This window comes from Macrobrachium rosenbergii, chromosome 19, assembly GCF_040412425.1.
Source record: "Macrobrachium rosenbergii isolate ZJJX-2024 chromosome 19, ASM4041242v1, whole genome shotgun sequence".
Lineage (NCBI taxonomy): Eukaryota > Metazoa > Arthropoda > Malacostraca > Decapoda > Palaemonidae > Macrobrachium > Macrobrachium rosenbergii.
Window position 1 is genome coordinate 29,416,310 of NC_089759.1, and position 17,847 is coordinate 29,434,156.

Sequence of the window (17,847 nt, forward strand, 5' to 3'; positions counted from 1 at the left end):
AGAATCTTCTCCCCAAAATCAAGTACATAAAGGGATTTTTGGGAAAATGTGCCAACAGTCACTAGGAAATGACTATCCTCTTTGTCCTAGGAAGCAACTACCACTATGGTTGATGAATGCCTAAGGTTCTCCCTTATTTGGATAAGGTCCTGAATACTCATTCGTTCTAAAAAGTTTAAGAATGAAATAATTTACAGAACTCTTGTTGATGCTGATACTTTTGAATGCTGAAGGTCTTCTGACTGCATCGATCCAAAAGTCCAATTATTCAGCAGTAAAGGCATGGGAGAGCACCAGAAACTACCTTTAAGGTCTGCTAGTCAAGCTTACTGTTTACCTTAGGATCTACAGTCAACAACTTTTGTGATTTTGACGGATAAGACTGAAAAGAGGATGAGCTTGGAAATACGGCTGTGATGAAGGTACCTTTAATGAGTGTCTACAACAGGGCCTTATAACTAAAAATACGCACTGATTCTCTAACCTCTCCCACAGCTTAAGATCAGAACTTTAGAAGCCATGTCTCTATGGTAGTGGTGGCAAGGTTAGCCGTGTCATTCTTTCTGTCATCTTACGATATACTTTGAGGGGATGCCATACCTTCTCCTGTAAAACCGTGACTGGTGAGGAATAAAAGCTAAAATCTGGCTTCCATGGTTGATGATTTGAGGCATATCATGTAGTGAAGAGCTGTTGCAGGGCTAAATATTTAGGATGATCTAAGAACCAACTAATGCCCACCAGTAAAAATGGGAATCTCACTATTTTATGTAGTATATTTGCTTGGAGTCTCACTATTTTATGTAGTATGTCAGCTAGGAATCTCACTAATTTATGTAGTATGTCAAGGTCCTCAGACAGGTATTGAGTATTACAAGACTGAGATCATGCATTTGCAGGAAAGGGGACCTGCAGATTGTGACCCATGGAGTTGTCTAAGAGTTAAGCCAATAAGAATAAAATACCATTTGAGTATTAAAAAACAAAGTAAAAAGAAAGCAATGTACCCCATTGAAAGAAGGGTATCACTGGGTTTTTTAAACATTCATCATTCTTAGCATGAACCTAATGGGTGAGAGCAAGAAATAATGTAAAAGTTTAGCCAAGTGAAGAATTTGACATGCCTTAATATCATAGTAATACCCACAAACAGTGAGAGTTGAGTCACTGAACAGCTAATGTATGCAACCCAACAACAACCACACTCAAAAAAAAAATGGGGCAGGAAAAAACACCAACAATGAGACCCACCCCGTACCTTCAGGCACAAACAAACCTTCACCAACTCCAAGCTAGACATTAGCAACCACACACTCAACTGGAAAGCCACATCTACCAACCAATCAGAACGAAAGTACATAAATACATGCCCCATACCATCATCAAGATGGTAGGCAAATATTAAATCCCCAAAAACATCAGTAAAAACACCCAAACATTTGTTAAAATAATTAACTAACAGTTAATTCCCATGGGCACAGTCTTGAGCAGAGTCCAGAATGTGCTGTCCCTCTTGTAGGGAGAAACATCTCCTGATGAACTATGGAGGATCTTCTGGAGTCAAGCTCTGAAATATGAGCTGTCCTGTGAAGGAACTAAGTAACTTTACAGTACAGGGCTAGTAAATATGAAACTTGAGGGTAGACCAAGCTTTTAAGAATAACATTTCAGGTAATATGTACATCCAGCTAAATCTTCTAATATCAGTTTTGTTTCTAACTTCATACTGAGTTTTAGGAAAACTAACATCTACAGTTAACTTCATTTTAATGATGGGAAAAAAAGATTAAATATCAGGGTTTACAGAGTCACAAGAGTGATAAGTTATCATTAACAAAAAAAATACTGACATTATTATGAAAACTAATCCTTCATAAACTAAGGATCATTCATAGTAAGCTCATGACGTGAACTCCCAGAGTAATTGAATAAGGTAAGAACTTACATTTAGATCAATGATGTCACCCCTTTCCCCAAGTTTACATCTTCTGTCTAAAGATCATTTACATCTCCTCCTTCTGTTATTTTACTTTTTCTGTTTCTTAGCAGTTTGCTGGCCATAAAACTTAAAAACTAGGGTTAAAACTAGACATACAATGTTTATTATTTAAAGTTATTATTTAAAGTTAAATTCTCTGTGCCAAATTATAAATTAACACACCAGAAAGCATTACATTTAAAACGTTACTTTAAAAATCAATGGAAAGTGAAAGCAAGGGAACTAAAATGTACAAATGGAAGCTCTAGCCAATGTTAAAACAACAAAAGCTTCAGGATTCTTATAAACTGCACGTAAAGTGAGGAAAGTTGGCTGATGTGTTGAGGACTGATTTCTGATGATAATGGTTTAACCACCCTTGTTTGAAGACCACAGCACACCATTTAGCTGGCCTTTCTACTTGGTTTAAATCAAAAAGCCCTATTTTGGAAGGACAAATTGCATTTTTAATCATAAAAGCTATAACACTTCAAAATGAAAAGGAAGAAAAGAATTAAGCCAACAAGGACTTGTGATAAACATGCACTACGGACTTCAAAAACTACAGGAGATTAAACCATTAAAAATGTAAACAGAGGACATACACATTAGTGAGTTCCAAAATTTGCCAGAAATGTTCCTCATGAGGATATCCGTGGTTGGTTAATGCAACCCATCAGCAATGTGTATTTATACTGTATATTACTGGCACAAGAAAGCCTCGAGTTTTATTTCTTTCAATGTTAATGCTAGCAAGTTAAAAAATAAACTAACAAAATTTGTTTTCAGTTGCTGAAATGAAAGTGCGAGTGTGGAGTAACTGCAAGCAGAAGTGTATAAGACCTCGGCTCTTCAAGTGAAACTGGACAGTGTGTGGAAACTAACGTTGGGCAAGGTGCCAATTGTGTCACTAAAACAATATGTCTTGCCCAGTCTTGTAGTTGCTGGAGTTAAACGAAGATGATGAATTGCTTCATTGAACTCATAAGGGAGGGGAAGGTCAAATTACACATTACATACTTTGCCTGGATTAGGCACATAATGATGAATTTAGAATATTTCTTATATTTTTATTGTTTGTTTTTGCTTATTCTTAATCCAGTCTCCTTGTTATTTACATCTTGTTGCATGTTCTATATAAAACTGAGGGTATTCAATCACATTTGTAGGCAAAATATTGCTGATTTAGGCTGATGGGTGGATGGGTTACAATCACTAACAGACTGACCCAATCTTTTACATATTGAGTACATCTGAATTTGTGTGTGCTGTATACACTTTATGACTGAACACAAGAATCATAAATCCAGTGCCAACTGTATTGTATTTGTTACAAAGCCAGCATAAATCAGATTACCAAGTTTAGTTTATCTGAAACATTTTAAGGGAGAGTTGGATTGATACAGTAAAAATCTTGCTCAAAGGGGCTGGTTCATCCAGAAAGTCGGATTACATGTTTTCAAGGATTGGAATTGTTAAGGCTTTACTTTAGTTATAGATGAACAAAAATGATACCCATATATGCTCCTACACTGTTCCACATATTTACAATTATCAACATGTGGTAGCATAGCTCTATGAAAGATGAATTAACCCCTTTTACATACTTGTCTCTATACCAAGACACAGAACATCTAAAGCTGTAGTGAAAGGAAAAAGATCTGAAGCATAACGTTAGCTCTAAAACATAATCTATAGCAAGGCTGTAATCGTGAGCATGCCAAATGGGACCTAATAACACTCAGTAACAGTATAGTATACTTTCTCTCCTAATGAAAATATATAATATCAAGCAAGAGGATGCAACATAAATAAAGAAGACAAATTACTTTCAAGGCAGGATGTGACAAGCAAGACACCAACTATTAACATCAAAAGGTAGTCCTACTTTCCCTCTGTGAGCTCCAAAGAACCACTTGGCCATTGGCTCCTAGGTGACACTCAAATAGCTCCTCATCATCCATTTCCTCCTTCTCCTCCACAATCCTTTTAGATTCTGTCAAGCATTCACAACTGTTATTAGTTTTGCCTTTTGCCTTGTGCCTTTTGCTAATGTTCTGTGTTTCAGCAGTGATGCCATCCTGTTTTGTGATCAGGGAATCTGAAAATTTGAGATCAGTCATGTCAACTAAATTCAAAACTGCAAAATGTCAAACATAAAAAAATAACTACCTGGGCTATTCACCAGATTATGAGCTGTAAAGAGAAAAGACAAGCCAGCACACAAAACTCAATGGTAGCTTAATGTAAAAAGTGGAAATAGAAGTCTTGAAACTATATCTGGCACATTCCATCACCAAGTCTTAGAATGGTATTGTACAATTTCGACCCATAAAAACCTTTTCAAAGTCCAATAAGGGTGATTAAAACATTTGATTAAATTTATCTACAATATTATTGAAAACATTGGTTTACCCCAACCACTTTAGAAAGTCTGACCTTTATTGCCTACATCATCTATTGTGGTGGCCAAAAAGGAAGTATTGAGAAAATACACAGAGGCCATGGTTTTGGGATTCCCAAAGTGTACTATAACAATAACAGTACTCATGCATTTCTGTGATCAGCTTGTGTATCCTTCATTGGACTTACACTGTGTTTCTAATGTACTTTTTATTTCATGTCAACTGTAATTTTTAAGATGCTCATACAAATGTTATTCATATGTTATTACACAAATAATTTAATTCTGTTTAAAAATCTTACTTGTGGGTATGGTGCCATTAAATGTCTATATCTGAAACTCTGAGAACAGATGTTTTCTGTTAACAGAATCTTTTAACACCCAAAAAGCCTAACTGAAAGATTCTATGGTACTTTAATCTTTTACATCAATTCAGCCAAGAACGCAGGACTGCACAAAGTTCAGGTCATGTGTTAAGCAATAGTGGCTCAGTAGCCTGATCTGGATATTGGCAAGACTGACCTAGAAAGGACTGTTTTTTTTTATTCTTATTAAACAAGGTCGGGCAGAAAACAGGATAGAAAATGAGAATAACATACTCATCCAGGATGCTCACAAAATGAGTAGGATAATGGTAAGTTTTGGATGAACTAAAAAGTGACGAAAAAATGAAGGTGGCAAATGAAGCTACCAACCTATTTGCCAGTATCCAACCTAGAACAGAGATAATGTATCAAAGCATTTGTGAGAGATACTTCAGAGTATAAAGGAAGAGAGGGTGGTAAAATGTCATTTCCAATTCCCAATACATTTGGTTTAATAAAAAAAAAAATTGTGAATACAGCTGAATGACTAGGACCCTAATTTCATGAGCAATAACTTCTTGAATGCAAGATTATCTAATTTAATATGTTATTTAAGCTGGAGTGCTTTGGTGTTCTCGGAAAACAGGCAACAAGGAGATGAATAGGTGACATCCAAATGCTGTCAATAAAACAGAACTAACACAAGGAGGTACCCTTCCAAAGCTCTGACAAGGAACAAGAAGGCAAGTATTTGTCTAAAAAAGAAACTGATAGAGAGAACCACCAACCCATGAAGACTAGTAAACTTACATGGAAAGTTGACATACCCCTTAGACTAGAGTAAAGGATACACCACAACAAAAATGAACCAGACACAAATGGCAACCACACAAAAACAGGTTACATACACATACGCTTTAACCACCTAGAGACAGCCAGCCTAGTATCAGGCAATGCTGGCTACCACTCAAAATGCTATCCTAGAGTTAATGGTAATGATGCAAAAATGCTATCCTGAATTAAATAAATAAATATGTACAGTATATATATATATATATATATATATATATATATATATATATATATATATATATATATATATATATATATATATATTATATATATATATCTATAAATGTATAACTGAATATATATGTGTGTGTGTGTGTGTATTTGTGTGTGTATATATCTATGCATATGTAAGTCTATGTATATATATATGTATATATATGTATAACTGAATCACGAAAATATGGAACATTGATGAATATATAAATAAAGATAAAATCCATGAAGGATGCGGAAACACTGGAGTGCTATACAGGCCTGTATACATATAGATACTATATATATATTACTAGCAGGATGTAGTGTCGAAAGGACCTCATTCAAACTGTGGTATCTGTTTTTATTCAGAAAGATTTATCTTTATTTATATGTCCATATATATGCATGTAATGTGTATGTATGTATGTATGTATGTATGTATATATATATATATATGTATATATATATATATATATATATATATATATATATATATATATATATATATATATATATATATATATATATATATATATATATATATATATATATATATATATATATATATATATATATATATATATATATATATATATATATATATATATATATATATATATATGTATATATATACACACATATTCATATACACACGATTATCGCGGGGTTGCATTCTGAGGGTGTGATGATAACCGAAAATCGGTGATTTTCAGTGCTTTTTCTGGGCTTGTCAGCACCAAAAGGAGCCGATTTTCGGTCATCAGCGCTTCTGGTAGACATGTATTGGCACCAATACCTAATTATTGGCACCAATAAGTGAAATCTGCAATTTTCAGCACTGAAAATTGCTGATTTTCGTCGCTGGACAAGCGCTGTAAAACCGGATTGCTGTTACCTGAGTCCGCCAATAACCACGGACTGCCTGTATACATATATATATACTTATATACATACATACATATATATATATATATATATATATATATATATATATATATATATATATATATATATATATATATATATATATATATATATATATATATAAATGAAATAAACACAATGATCAACATCAGAACTTGCAAAACACAAAAGGTTAACAGATACATAACACAATTCCCAAAAAAAAAAAAAAAAGTGGGTTCAACTTTTTAAAGCATTCAGGCTAGAGTCCTGATACAGTTTTCCCGAGTGTTGATCAGTCATTGTTTTTCATCCAGTGATATATTAATAGAATTTTGTCAGCCTATTTAGACCTCAGAAAGCCTTTCCAGGACCCAGACCCAGTTGAGACCAACTGACCTGTGCTATATGATGTTTTGTGTGATGTCTTATTGCTTTAGCAAAATCTAATTTTACATTTTACGTATTTATACACCATATAAATATGTTCGTGTTTGGGTGCTTGTGCTTGTGAGCAGAATAAAAACGTTTGGGGCCAAAACTTGATGTTCCCCATTTGGTCGAAATGGAGAAAAACGTTCTGGGCTGTCTCAGAAACTACAGGAGGGCTCAGACTCCCTGACCCTCTTGCAAGGCACCTGAGGGGAGCAGACCGCATCCGCTACATGCCTTTTCAACGCCCGCGATTCATCATGGAAATGCCACTGGCGCCTCTGTTCAGGATTAGACATCTCTGAACTAGAGGAGACAGTGCACATCCAAAAAGACGCCTTTCTTATGGCTGTCTGTCATAACCTAGGGCGTGACTATAGGTCCAACTGAGGGGGTGATTACCCGTGGGCAGACCCCACTGACCTCCCTTGGGCTTCTGGTATGACTCCTCCCCTGTTTAAGGGAGTATGCCAAGGACCTTTACCTAGAGAATCAGCAGGACAGGCAGCCATCTCCTCCACCAACTCTTTACTGACACTTTTATCATTCACTTTGTCCACTTTGTCCATAAGGGCTTGAACCAAAGCCCCTAATTGGGCCTTACTGGTCATGATCAAACCAAACTTTTGCTCAAATCTTGATTCGAGGCTGGTGATGGCATTAGGGTTGGAAGTGTGGGATCCAGATAAAGGATCAGGTGGTACAGCTGGAGAACTGGGAATACAGGACGCTGAAGGTACAGAGACAACACCTAACAGTTGCCTTTCTCATCCTGTCCCTTTCCAACTTAGTAAGATGAGAATTTAAAACCCTCCATTTCTTTTGATCCCAGTCTTCACATTTAGAAGATAACTCAGCAGAACACACTTGCCTTTGCAGTCTGTGCAAATGGTATGTAAGTCGTACTTCTTTTTAGTTAATCTCATATTGCACCCTTTGCTGCAATAACTAATACTAGTCACGCTTGAGTCAGACATAGTTAAGAAACAAGTTGACTAACCAAAAGTCTTAATCTTGAAAAAATGAGCCTCAGATTGCAAAAGAAAACTGTCAAAATTGTGAAAAATTGGTCTCCGAAAAAACCTATCACTGTTCTAAATTGCTGAAGGCTACCAGAAAGTAAATATACTTCATCAATTGGTATAAAATCATCAACCGGAAAAGTAAACAAATTCAAAATCAGCTGACTGCTCACAGCCTTCGTCGTAAGCTGGTGGAAGCAAATTGAAGCTCTTTGCCGAGTTGTTCCTCTCTTTCCCGAAAGTGGGCGGGGTTAGTTACCTAGCAACTCCACTGCATCTTATACCTTTTCTTTGACTTGTGGCTTGTCTGGTTTGTTACAGGATTAGGAACACTTTTGGGATTTCTTGGGAATGCTTTGACGACCTAAACTATGTCAGGCATCTGGTCTTCGAATGAGAAGGCAGTATTTAGTAGGTTGTTGTCAGGAGATAGGGCTCTGACCTTCCTGGCACACCAAAGCACGAAGCAGTGGGCAAACCTGATCCTTCGGAGGAGACATGATTGCCTCTCTTTTCATGAGGCAAGTTTCACATGAGAGTAGCCTCTCACTATGGAACAGTTTGGTGTTGGACCCTTCTGGACTCGTTCCCAAGAGTAGTATTAAGGTCCTCTTTTCGTCTGCCAGGTTATCTAAGAAAGCTGTGAAAGATGGGGTTCCTGGAATGTTCAAGGTAGGCCATATTTTCTGCAGGTACTCAAAAGAGGATGTCTTCCTACGGACACCTGGAATGTCAGAATCATGATCACTGTCATCAGAAAGCAACACAGTTGCTGATGGAGCTTCACCATCAAGGAGTTGCTATGTCCTCAGGTGGAAAGTTGTGGTCAAGTTTTTTTAGGTCTAGTACTACTCCTCCTAAACTGAGTAGCACTTACAGAGGAAAAAGGAATGGAAGATAGGGTACAATAGAACTGGAAGGGTTTGGGGCATCCGTGGAGGAGTGTTCCTCCAAGGAAAATAGCAAGCCCCTTTTATCTATCTTCCTCCTTTTCCCAGACCTAATTAACTACAACAAATACTAATCAAGGAGAAGCCTTGCAAGGAGATGCCCTAGAACAGCACTTCCCCCGACAAGGAGCACAAACATAGTGAGGATCTGTCGTAATGGCTGACATGAACCACCCACAAGGGCAGCCACGTTTCTCACAACATTTATTCAGGTTTTTTATCCATGAAACAAGGCAACCAAAGAACATAACACAGAAAAGAAAGGCAAGAGCAAAATACTCCTCCACACTCTGAGCTTTCAACTGGCAGTCAGGACAGAAGAGCGCAGCACATCTGTATTCCACTGCAGCTGAAAGATAAGCGAGTGTGATGGTCTGTGAGTGAGGGATACTCCCCTACTCACTCCCAGTTTCACCTGTTGGTAGTCAACCAGATGATTTCTGACCAGTTTTTGACCAGTTTTCAGCTAGCACTGAAAGACAACCCTATATAAAAGGCAATGACTGCATTCCTGAAGAAATAAATATCCCTCAGTAAAATAAGTGTACCCAATTCCGAAACAAATTTAATTTTAACAAGCCATTCTCTAAAACTCCGTCTGTCGTAATTTGCTATCTAAATCATTATTCCAAAGAAGTTTGCTATTCACGAAAGATAATGGGCTTTAGAGATTGAAAAAAACAGTGGAAAGAAAGCTATATTTAACCAGTCAATAGTAAAGTAGTTGCAGCTTTGGCTGCTATAACAGAATCCCTATTGCCTTTAATGCCTATTTCAGCAGATAACTAACATATTTTAATATTTATATCTGCTTCCATCTTCATTTTTAGAAAACTTCACCTCATAAGAATAGAAGTTAAAGTTACTTCACTTACCAAAGATTTGCTGTGGTATTTAAGATAACATATGCAAAATTTCATAGAGAGAGAGAGAGAGAGAGAGAGAGAGAGAGAGAGAGACTTTGAAACCTAATGCATATGTTGTCATTCTAAAGCCTGAAAGAAATTGTTAAATGTTCATTCCTTTTTTTTACGCTGGATACTCAGCAAGCATCTACTGTATTTGAAGGCTCACCAAACATGACTGTGGAGGCAGAACAAGTTAATATTTTATGGAAAAAACAAAATTAGGCTACAATAAATGTTAGATCACAACTCATGATTGGTATCAAACATGTCTCTCGTCCCAAAAACAACCACAAGAAATCAGCAGTGGTTTCATTTTCAGGCACAATGCCAGGGCCAGTGGACTGTTTGGCATTTCAAGGCATCAGACCTGGTAAGAGCTTGCACTTACTTATATTACATTGCATTTCAACTCCAAGGCTTTGCTACTGTTTGGATCTGTTCTGGAATTTACGCAAGTTCACAAATATTTCACATTACAGTTCCCAGGTTTTATGGGTTAATGCTACAATAATGTTCAACAAAAATCTTCTACAATAAACATGAAATCTTCTGTCATTCTTACATGTGAGTAGTTATACCCCCTACATTTCTGGAATCAATATCTACAAAAAGATGACAATCTTTAATCAGAATCAAAACAGATGCAACTGTAACTTTACCTGATGAGCCATTAATAACTTCTCCCTTTGTGTAAGCATTAACCTCTGATGAAACAGTGTATTCTGTGTGGGGAATTTTCCTCTCTTCTGTGTGCTCATTCTCATCATCTTCAAGGCTGTCTTTAACTGCAGACATAATTCCTGTAAAAAATATTTCCTAAGTTAGTGTTTTTCCTCAAGATGAGTGATACAGATGACTAAACTAAACAATTGGGGTTAACAATAATACTAACGTTCATATACTGCCAGTCCTCTACTGTAAGTTGTTACATCTCAGAAACTGATGGTGGCTAGTTCCAGAATCTTTATAGAGAAGAGAATAAAATTATGTCTTCCCACTGATTTCAATTATGCAAAATTGTACACAGTAACTACTATATATAAAAAAAGTATACTGTATACTAACTTGAGCACTGCAGCTGGTATGGCAGTGGTTTGACTTTTTGCATCAGAGCAACTCAAATTAACCTAAACAAAGGAATAAAATTAAGTGGACTGCAATGGATGGGAAAATCCAATTTTCATAAAGAATAAATCTACTATAATGTACTTTTTTATTCATACCTTAAAGACCAATAACAGTTGGTAAACCTGGCTCTGATACCTGTTAAAATAAAGGACTTGGGCGGCAGTCAAGATCTTCCCCACCAGAAAGGACTTAGGTGACAGTCAAGATCTTCCCCAGCAGAAAGAACACCAATCTCACAAGCCAAAGCAAAGAGCTTTCAATTACTAATTTCACCTTCACTAACATATGTTAGGGGCTTTAAATAACAAAACACAAAAAATTATTGTTCTTTACTTTCCATCAGTACAAATCTTTGCTTTACTAATGCCTGATGTCCAAAAATACAATTCTACAGTCCCTCAATAAATGAAAGACTCTTTAACCATCCTTCCGGTCAAGTATTGTATTTTCCTGATTCTATGCATCAGCAAGCTGATGTAATCACTGCAAAGATTCAGTTGGAAATAATGGCAGAACATACTAAAGGTAATAATAAACTGAACTGAATTGCATTAATATCCATCAAGCACCAGGTCATGCAGACCATACATTGCTATGTTATGCTATTTACATGTATAGATAAGTATGGTCAAAGTTAGTGATTGATAGGTCATATTTGATGAAAAAATGACACTGTTATGATACAATAAAGTTTTATATATACTTACCCAGTAATTACTTAGGTAAGAGTTTCTACTCGAACGGCAGCCTAAATTTTGAAAATCGCGGTAGCGATCCTTTTGTTTAGTGTAGGTGCCGATTGTGGAGATGAAAAGAGTGAATGCAGGGTTTTCATAAGGATAGAGAAAGGAGAGGATCAGTTGGGATTGTTAGTAAATTTGGCAAGAAGGGGCTCAGGTAAAGTTAGCTTCAGGGTAGAGAATTGGTGAAATCTGGCATAGTACCCAAGAGTGAGGAGGGCATTTCGGCAGGTGAGCGATGGTAGTCCTGATTCGGCAGAGGCTTTCTTTTGGTGATGAGCAGAAGATTCCAAGGGCCAATCTTAGTCCTAAATGGTGCATTGGGCCTAGAAGGCCACGAAGGGAGGAGTAAGCTGAAGAGTAAACATGGCATCCGTAATCCTGATAGAATCAGGGCTTCATGTAGGTGCAGAAGCATTTTGCAGTCAGCACAAAAAGTAATGTGGGATAAAGTTTGAAGGAGGCTAAGACATTGGAGAGCAGTTTTTTTAATTGATAGGATAGATTCCCTCCAGGTAAAGCGGGAATCGAAAATTAAACCGAGGAATTTACCACTAGTGTGGTACTGTATGGGTGAATTGTTAAACAAAAGTAGTGATGGAAATACTGTTTGAGAGCGAGAGAAAAGAATGGAAAATTTTTGTTAGTGGAGAAGAGAAATCCAAGTCCAGTAGCCCATGAAGAGGAAGCTAGAGCCGCAGACTGTATAAGTGAGTGGAGCTTAGGGATTGAAGAACCGGCAGCATAAATTGCAAGAGAATAGACATAAAGGGAGGACCTCACTCCCGCTGGCAGGGATGCTATAATACCATTGATTGCTATGAGAAATACGGTAGTGCTAAGAACACTGCCGAGAGGTTATTAGCTATTAAAAGCTGCTCAAGGTGGTGGATGATGGTACTTTAGGGGGATGTAGCAGTTTAAGGAAGAAAAGCGATGATAGTGAGTGAGTATCAGAGATGGTGGTGGATTGAGAATATAAAGCATAGGAGATGGGGGGAGGGGTTTGTTGTGGCATGATATTGGCAGTGGTTTTGTTTGTTTGCTTTGCTTTTGTCACAATCTGGGTCAGGGTAACAGTGGTGCAGCCAAGGCGTTGAGCTTCCTGCCTAGCTTCTTTCAGGGTCAGCCCATGCTTGAAGCCAAGGGCTAACACTTCTGGTTCATTTTTTTATTTTTATCTTCTACCACAGCTCTAGGCTAGTAAAAGACCAGGCCATTCCTCTAACTGTTAGGTTTCATATCCTACTAATATATCAGGTCCACCCAGAACTGGTTTTCACTTTAAATTTGTGTTGCTACTTGAAACAATTGTACAGTGGAAGTCAGTTCTAGGTGGATCTGAAATAGCTTAGCCTGTTACTAGCCTAGAGCTAGGGTAGAAGATATTAAAAAAAAAGGTAAATGTAAAGGAGACAGTTGCACAAAGATATCGTTTATCAATATAATTCTTTGGCCAAAAATATAGAAAAGGGTGTGGGTTATACAATAGGTAGATCTAAGTAGTAGCTCTGCTGGCAATTTCCTTCTAACTTGACTTTTTCTACAGATTTTTGGTTGCTAATTATAGATTTACCTTCAATTTTTGTCGCATGAATGTAATTAACCTGTAATTAGCCCCTGAAGTCCATCCAACAAGGGGTTTCCACACGTGATCTTCACAAGACAGAGCACGGGTACGTCTGTTTGGAATGGTTCATAGCCTGTCCGGCAAGTGCAATAACTTGTTAACGTATGGGTACCGTGCCGACCCCCCCCAGGCCAGTACTAAACACGGCGAAGGGACATTCCATTTGGCCGACAACAAACAAATGCACCGCCAGTATCTGTAGCCCTGCAAGTTTAGAAAAAACCAGTTTCCAAGGTAAAAACAGGCACGGAGCTAACACTCAGAATTACCTAACAAACGATATCATCGTGTGTCTGTCTCCTTTACATTTACAAAAAAAAAAAAAAAATGGAAATACCTAGGATAACAACACCTTACAGGATAACAATTATAGCCTACTAGGCTTTCCCAATTTGTAATATCTGTCTACATATTCTCCTCCTCTGGCCAGTCTTACTTACCCAGGTCGTTTTGTCCTCGTTTGTAATGTCACAAACTGGGCCTACTCTGATAGGACGATTAAAAGGCTAACGTTATTCACGCCAAGAAGAGTCTTTAAAGGGTTCAAGTGACTGGCAAACTTGGCAAAGCCAAGCTCTAGACACGTAGGGTAACTGCATCGTAACTTTTATTTAAATATATCTGACCTACAAAGATCTATGTACTCCGGTTACAGAAATATTTACCTTTTATGGTGCAATTGGGGTATGGGGCGGAGGAGTATAGTAGTAGTAATCAGTAAGTCAACCTCTGTATAGCACTTCCTCCCTCGGAAGTCCACAATCCACATTAGTCATCGATATTTCCTCAATCTTAAATTTTTTTTTTTTTTGGATTTAGCTCCTGGATAGTCGTTGTTTAATCCACAATCACCGTTGTGGCCACATTGCATTTATAATTATAATAGCTTAACAATTAAAAAATGCACCCAAGTTTCTTCGGTGCAATCAGTTTTCTGTACATAGTATATAGCAAAATCCACTGCTCTTTGCAGCTAAGCCCCACCCACTGTAACGTCACGACAATCCCTTTAAGTTGGCAATGGTTTCGACAAGTTGTTTAATCTGTAGTTCTTTTCATCTTCATTAATTTTGCAATGGTTGTTTTACCGAACTAAAATACGTTCTGCTGATTATCAGAAGGAAACATTATTATATTATCCCCTGAAATAAAATCATAATACCCATATCCCTAAAACTGGTAAAAAAAAAAAAGGAAAATATGAATAAGGTCAGGAGTGTTCCGCGATGCTGCAGTGTAATTTTTCACCGAAGGTGACACAGGGCCAGGTTGCCAGATTGGGCTACAAATCACAAATTGGGCTACTTTTTACACCTTGGGGCGAAGATTTCACATTCTGCTACTTGACTTTTGGGCTACTTTTTATTTGACTTGGGCTCTTTTATTCGATTTGGGCTATTTCATTCATTTTATTTAATAATAATAATAATAATAATAATAATAATAATAATAATAATAACAATAATAATAATAATACTGTCAATGATCTACTGCAATAGATTGGCAATAGTGTATAATTCACCGTGTGTTACAAGTATGTTGAATGTTTTTACCTCAGCAGATATCTATTGCAACACGCAAGTGAAGTAATGTTTTGGTCTGACCGTCTGAGTCTGAAGAGTAAAGACCAGCCTGAATTGAATGGCAAATACTGTTCAACATTTAAACCCAAAAGATCCATGCTGAAATATGACTCTTCAATCTATGAAAATGAGAAAGATGATGATAATGTGGGAAGCCTACTGAATGACTTGGTACTCTAGTTAAATTTGGAAGAGAGAATAATATGTTTAATTTTTTTACAAGGAAGAAGTTTACTTTAGTTATGAAAAAGAAAAGTGTCCTAATTTTTCAAGAAAAGTTATATATTGATTTAAAAGGATGAAATGTAGGTTACATTAGTTTTGAAAAGGTCAGTTTGTTCTCAATAAAGATTTAGTTTTGAAAAAATAAAAAGGTACTTCAGTTTTGAAAAGAAATGTGTAGACATATTGCCAGGATCAACCACTAAATTTAATTTTTATTATGCTATAAATGTGTGCATACAATATACATACAGTATATAGATATAATAAATAGTAATTTGCCTATGCTATAAATGTGTGTACAAATATATATATATATATGGTATATATATATATATATTATATATATATATATTATATATACATACATATATATACATACATATATATATTTGTATACACACATTTATAGCATAGTACAAATTACTATTTATCATATCTATATCTGTATGTATTTGTATGCACAGAATTTAAACATAATAAAGTTATTACTCGTTTTAGTGGTTTCCTGCTATATGTTATCTGTTTCTTTTCAAAACTGATTAAATTTCTTTTCAAAGCTGAAGAAATTTTTTTCAAAACTAAATCTTTTATTGCCTTTTCAAAATAAAGTAGCCTACATTTCATCCTTTCAAAATCAATAATGAAAAATTCTTTTGCAACTAGAGTAAATATTCCTTGTAAAAATTTATTTTATATATATATATATATATATATATATATATATATATATATCCATATTTATATATATAGTATGATAAATTGGGCTACTTTTTACCTGAAATTCTGACTTTTAAGTGTCAATTACTTATAGCCAAAAGCATCTGGCTTTGCACAGGGCAAGGTCTCGGTATACTCTCTTCTTGACACAGGAATGTCTTGCGTCTGAATTTGGCACACTTGAATTACAGGACAATGATAATTACGTGTTCGCCATTCTAAACTTAAACACAAAGACTTTCTCAGAGCTATGCAGATTGGTATATCATATTGATTTTAGGAAATTTTACTGCATTTTAATAGTCATAAAGTCGATTTCATTGCAATCATTTACACATTCGGTGGGATGACAAGCAGTGACTGCACTCTACTTAACCAGAATATGTCTATGTTTAACTTACAGTTACAGTATGATAGGCTATATGAGCCACATTGGATATAATTTGCTGAGAATTTTCTTAAGGTCATTATCTCCTTTCGAAATAACAGGGTTATAAAAATGATGTAGACCTATAGTGTCCTGAGTCTTTTGTCAGTTTACACAGCTTATGGGGGCGTTTGGATTATAGGCCTATCTTATATTCAGCCGTTTTATTGTGGTTCTTGTTATGATTATTCTTGTTTTTGTTGCTGCTGTTATGGTGCTTGTAGTGTCTTCGAAAATTTTTCATATGGTAACCTAACATTGCAGAATAAACATAGACCTACTCATATAATGTTTGTGTAAAGAATTATCTGCCTACTATTGTTAATTGAAATTTAGCAATTTGCTTTAATTAAAAGTAATCGAGATCTTGATGAATATAGTCTATACTAGAATATTCGGTGCTACTATAACTATAGTATGATATCTACCATCCATTTTCTATGTGAACATCTGGCGGCCCCCCAACCGCTGTCAATTCACCAGCCTTGGCTTTTCTTCTTTCTCTTTCTACATAGTCGGGCATCCTATCCAGGGACAGTGAACGTCTAGCGGGCCCCCAACCGCTGTCAGTTCACCAGTCTTGGCTTTCCTTCCGTCTCTTTCTGCATAGTCGGGCATCGTATCCAGGGACAATGAACATCCAGCAGCCCCCCAACTGCTGTCAATTCACCAGCCCTGGCTTTCCTTCTGTCTCTTTCTACATAGTCGGGTCATCCTATCCAGGGCCAGTGAACGTCTAGCGGCCCCCCAACCGCTGTCAATTCGCCAGCCTTGGCTTTCATTCTGTCTCTTTCTACATACTGTAGTTGGGCATCCTATCCAGGGCCAGTGAACGTCTAGTGGCGCCCCAACCGCTTTCAATTTGCCAGCCTGTATAGTCGGGCATCCTATCAAGGGCCAGTGAACACCTAGCGGCCCCCCAACCGCTGTCAATTTGCCAGCCTTTGCCTTACTGTGGTCTCTTTCTGTATAGTCGGGCATTCTCTCCAGGGCCAGTGAAAGTCCAGCAGGCCCCAACTGCTGTCCATTGTCATGAGAAGGTCCAAGTAACAATGTTTTTTTTTTTTTTTTTTAGCCTACAAATGTTAAAATAGCAACTAATGACATTACATTCAAAATTTTTAAAATAATTAAATATTAGAGCATTAATAAGATGCCATACATAGATAAAAAAAGATGACATCACAATGTGGGCTTCTTTCATTGAATGACGAAAACCAAATCTGCGACAAGTTATGTTTTTTTTTTAGTTTACCATTAAAAACACATTTTAAAATGAGCTAATGAGTAGGTGAATAAACAATTTTTCATGGTATCTTGTACACCTATACAACCTAATATGATTGGTATCACGACTATTTTATTTCATAAGAATCGACAAATTAAATAACTTCCTTCTTCTAGTAGCAAATGAATTTCAGACTTTCTTTGAATGGATTCTCACTATA

At 36.5% G+C, this 17,847-nt stretch overlaps 1 protein-coding gene across 8 annotated transcripts in view; it reads right to left on the bottom strand.

Annotated features, from left to right (window-relative positions):
- LOC136848792 (methyltransferase-like protein 22) overlaps window positions 1-17,847 on the bottom strand; it is a 276,110-nt gene that overhangs the window by 73,601 nt on the left and 184,662 nt on the right. For 3 of the 8 annotated variants that reach the window (XR_010856141.1, XM_067121421.1, XM_067121425.1), the window contains exons 1-3: window positions 14,113-14,220; window positions 10,609-10,749; window positions 3,867-4,079 (exon numbers count right to left, since the gene is read on the bottom strand). Coding sequence is in view for 7 of the 8 variants with exons in the window: in XM_067121421.1 (XP_066977522.1) it covers window positions 3,867-4,079; window positions 10,609-10,744 (349 nt within the window). In the remaining variant the exon portion in view is untranslated. Of the gene's footprint in view, window positions 1-3,866; window positions 4,080-10,608; window positions 10,750-13,887; window positions 14,396-17,847 lie in introns of those variants that run through there. The other 5 variants (XM_067121423.1, XM_067121424.1, XM_067121422.1 and 2 more) reach the window with 4 other exon arrangements.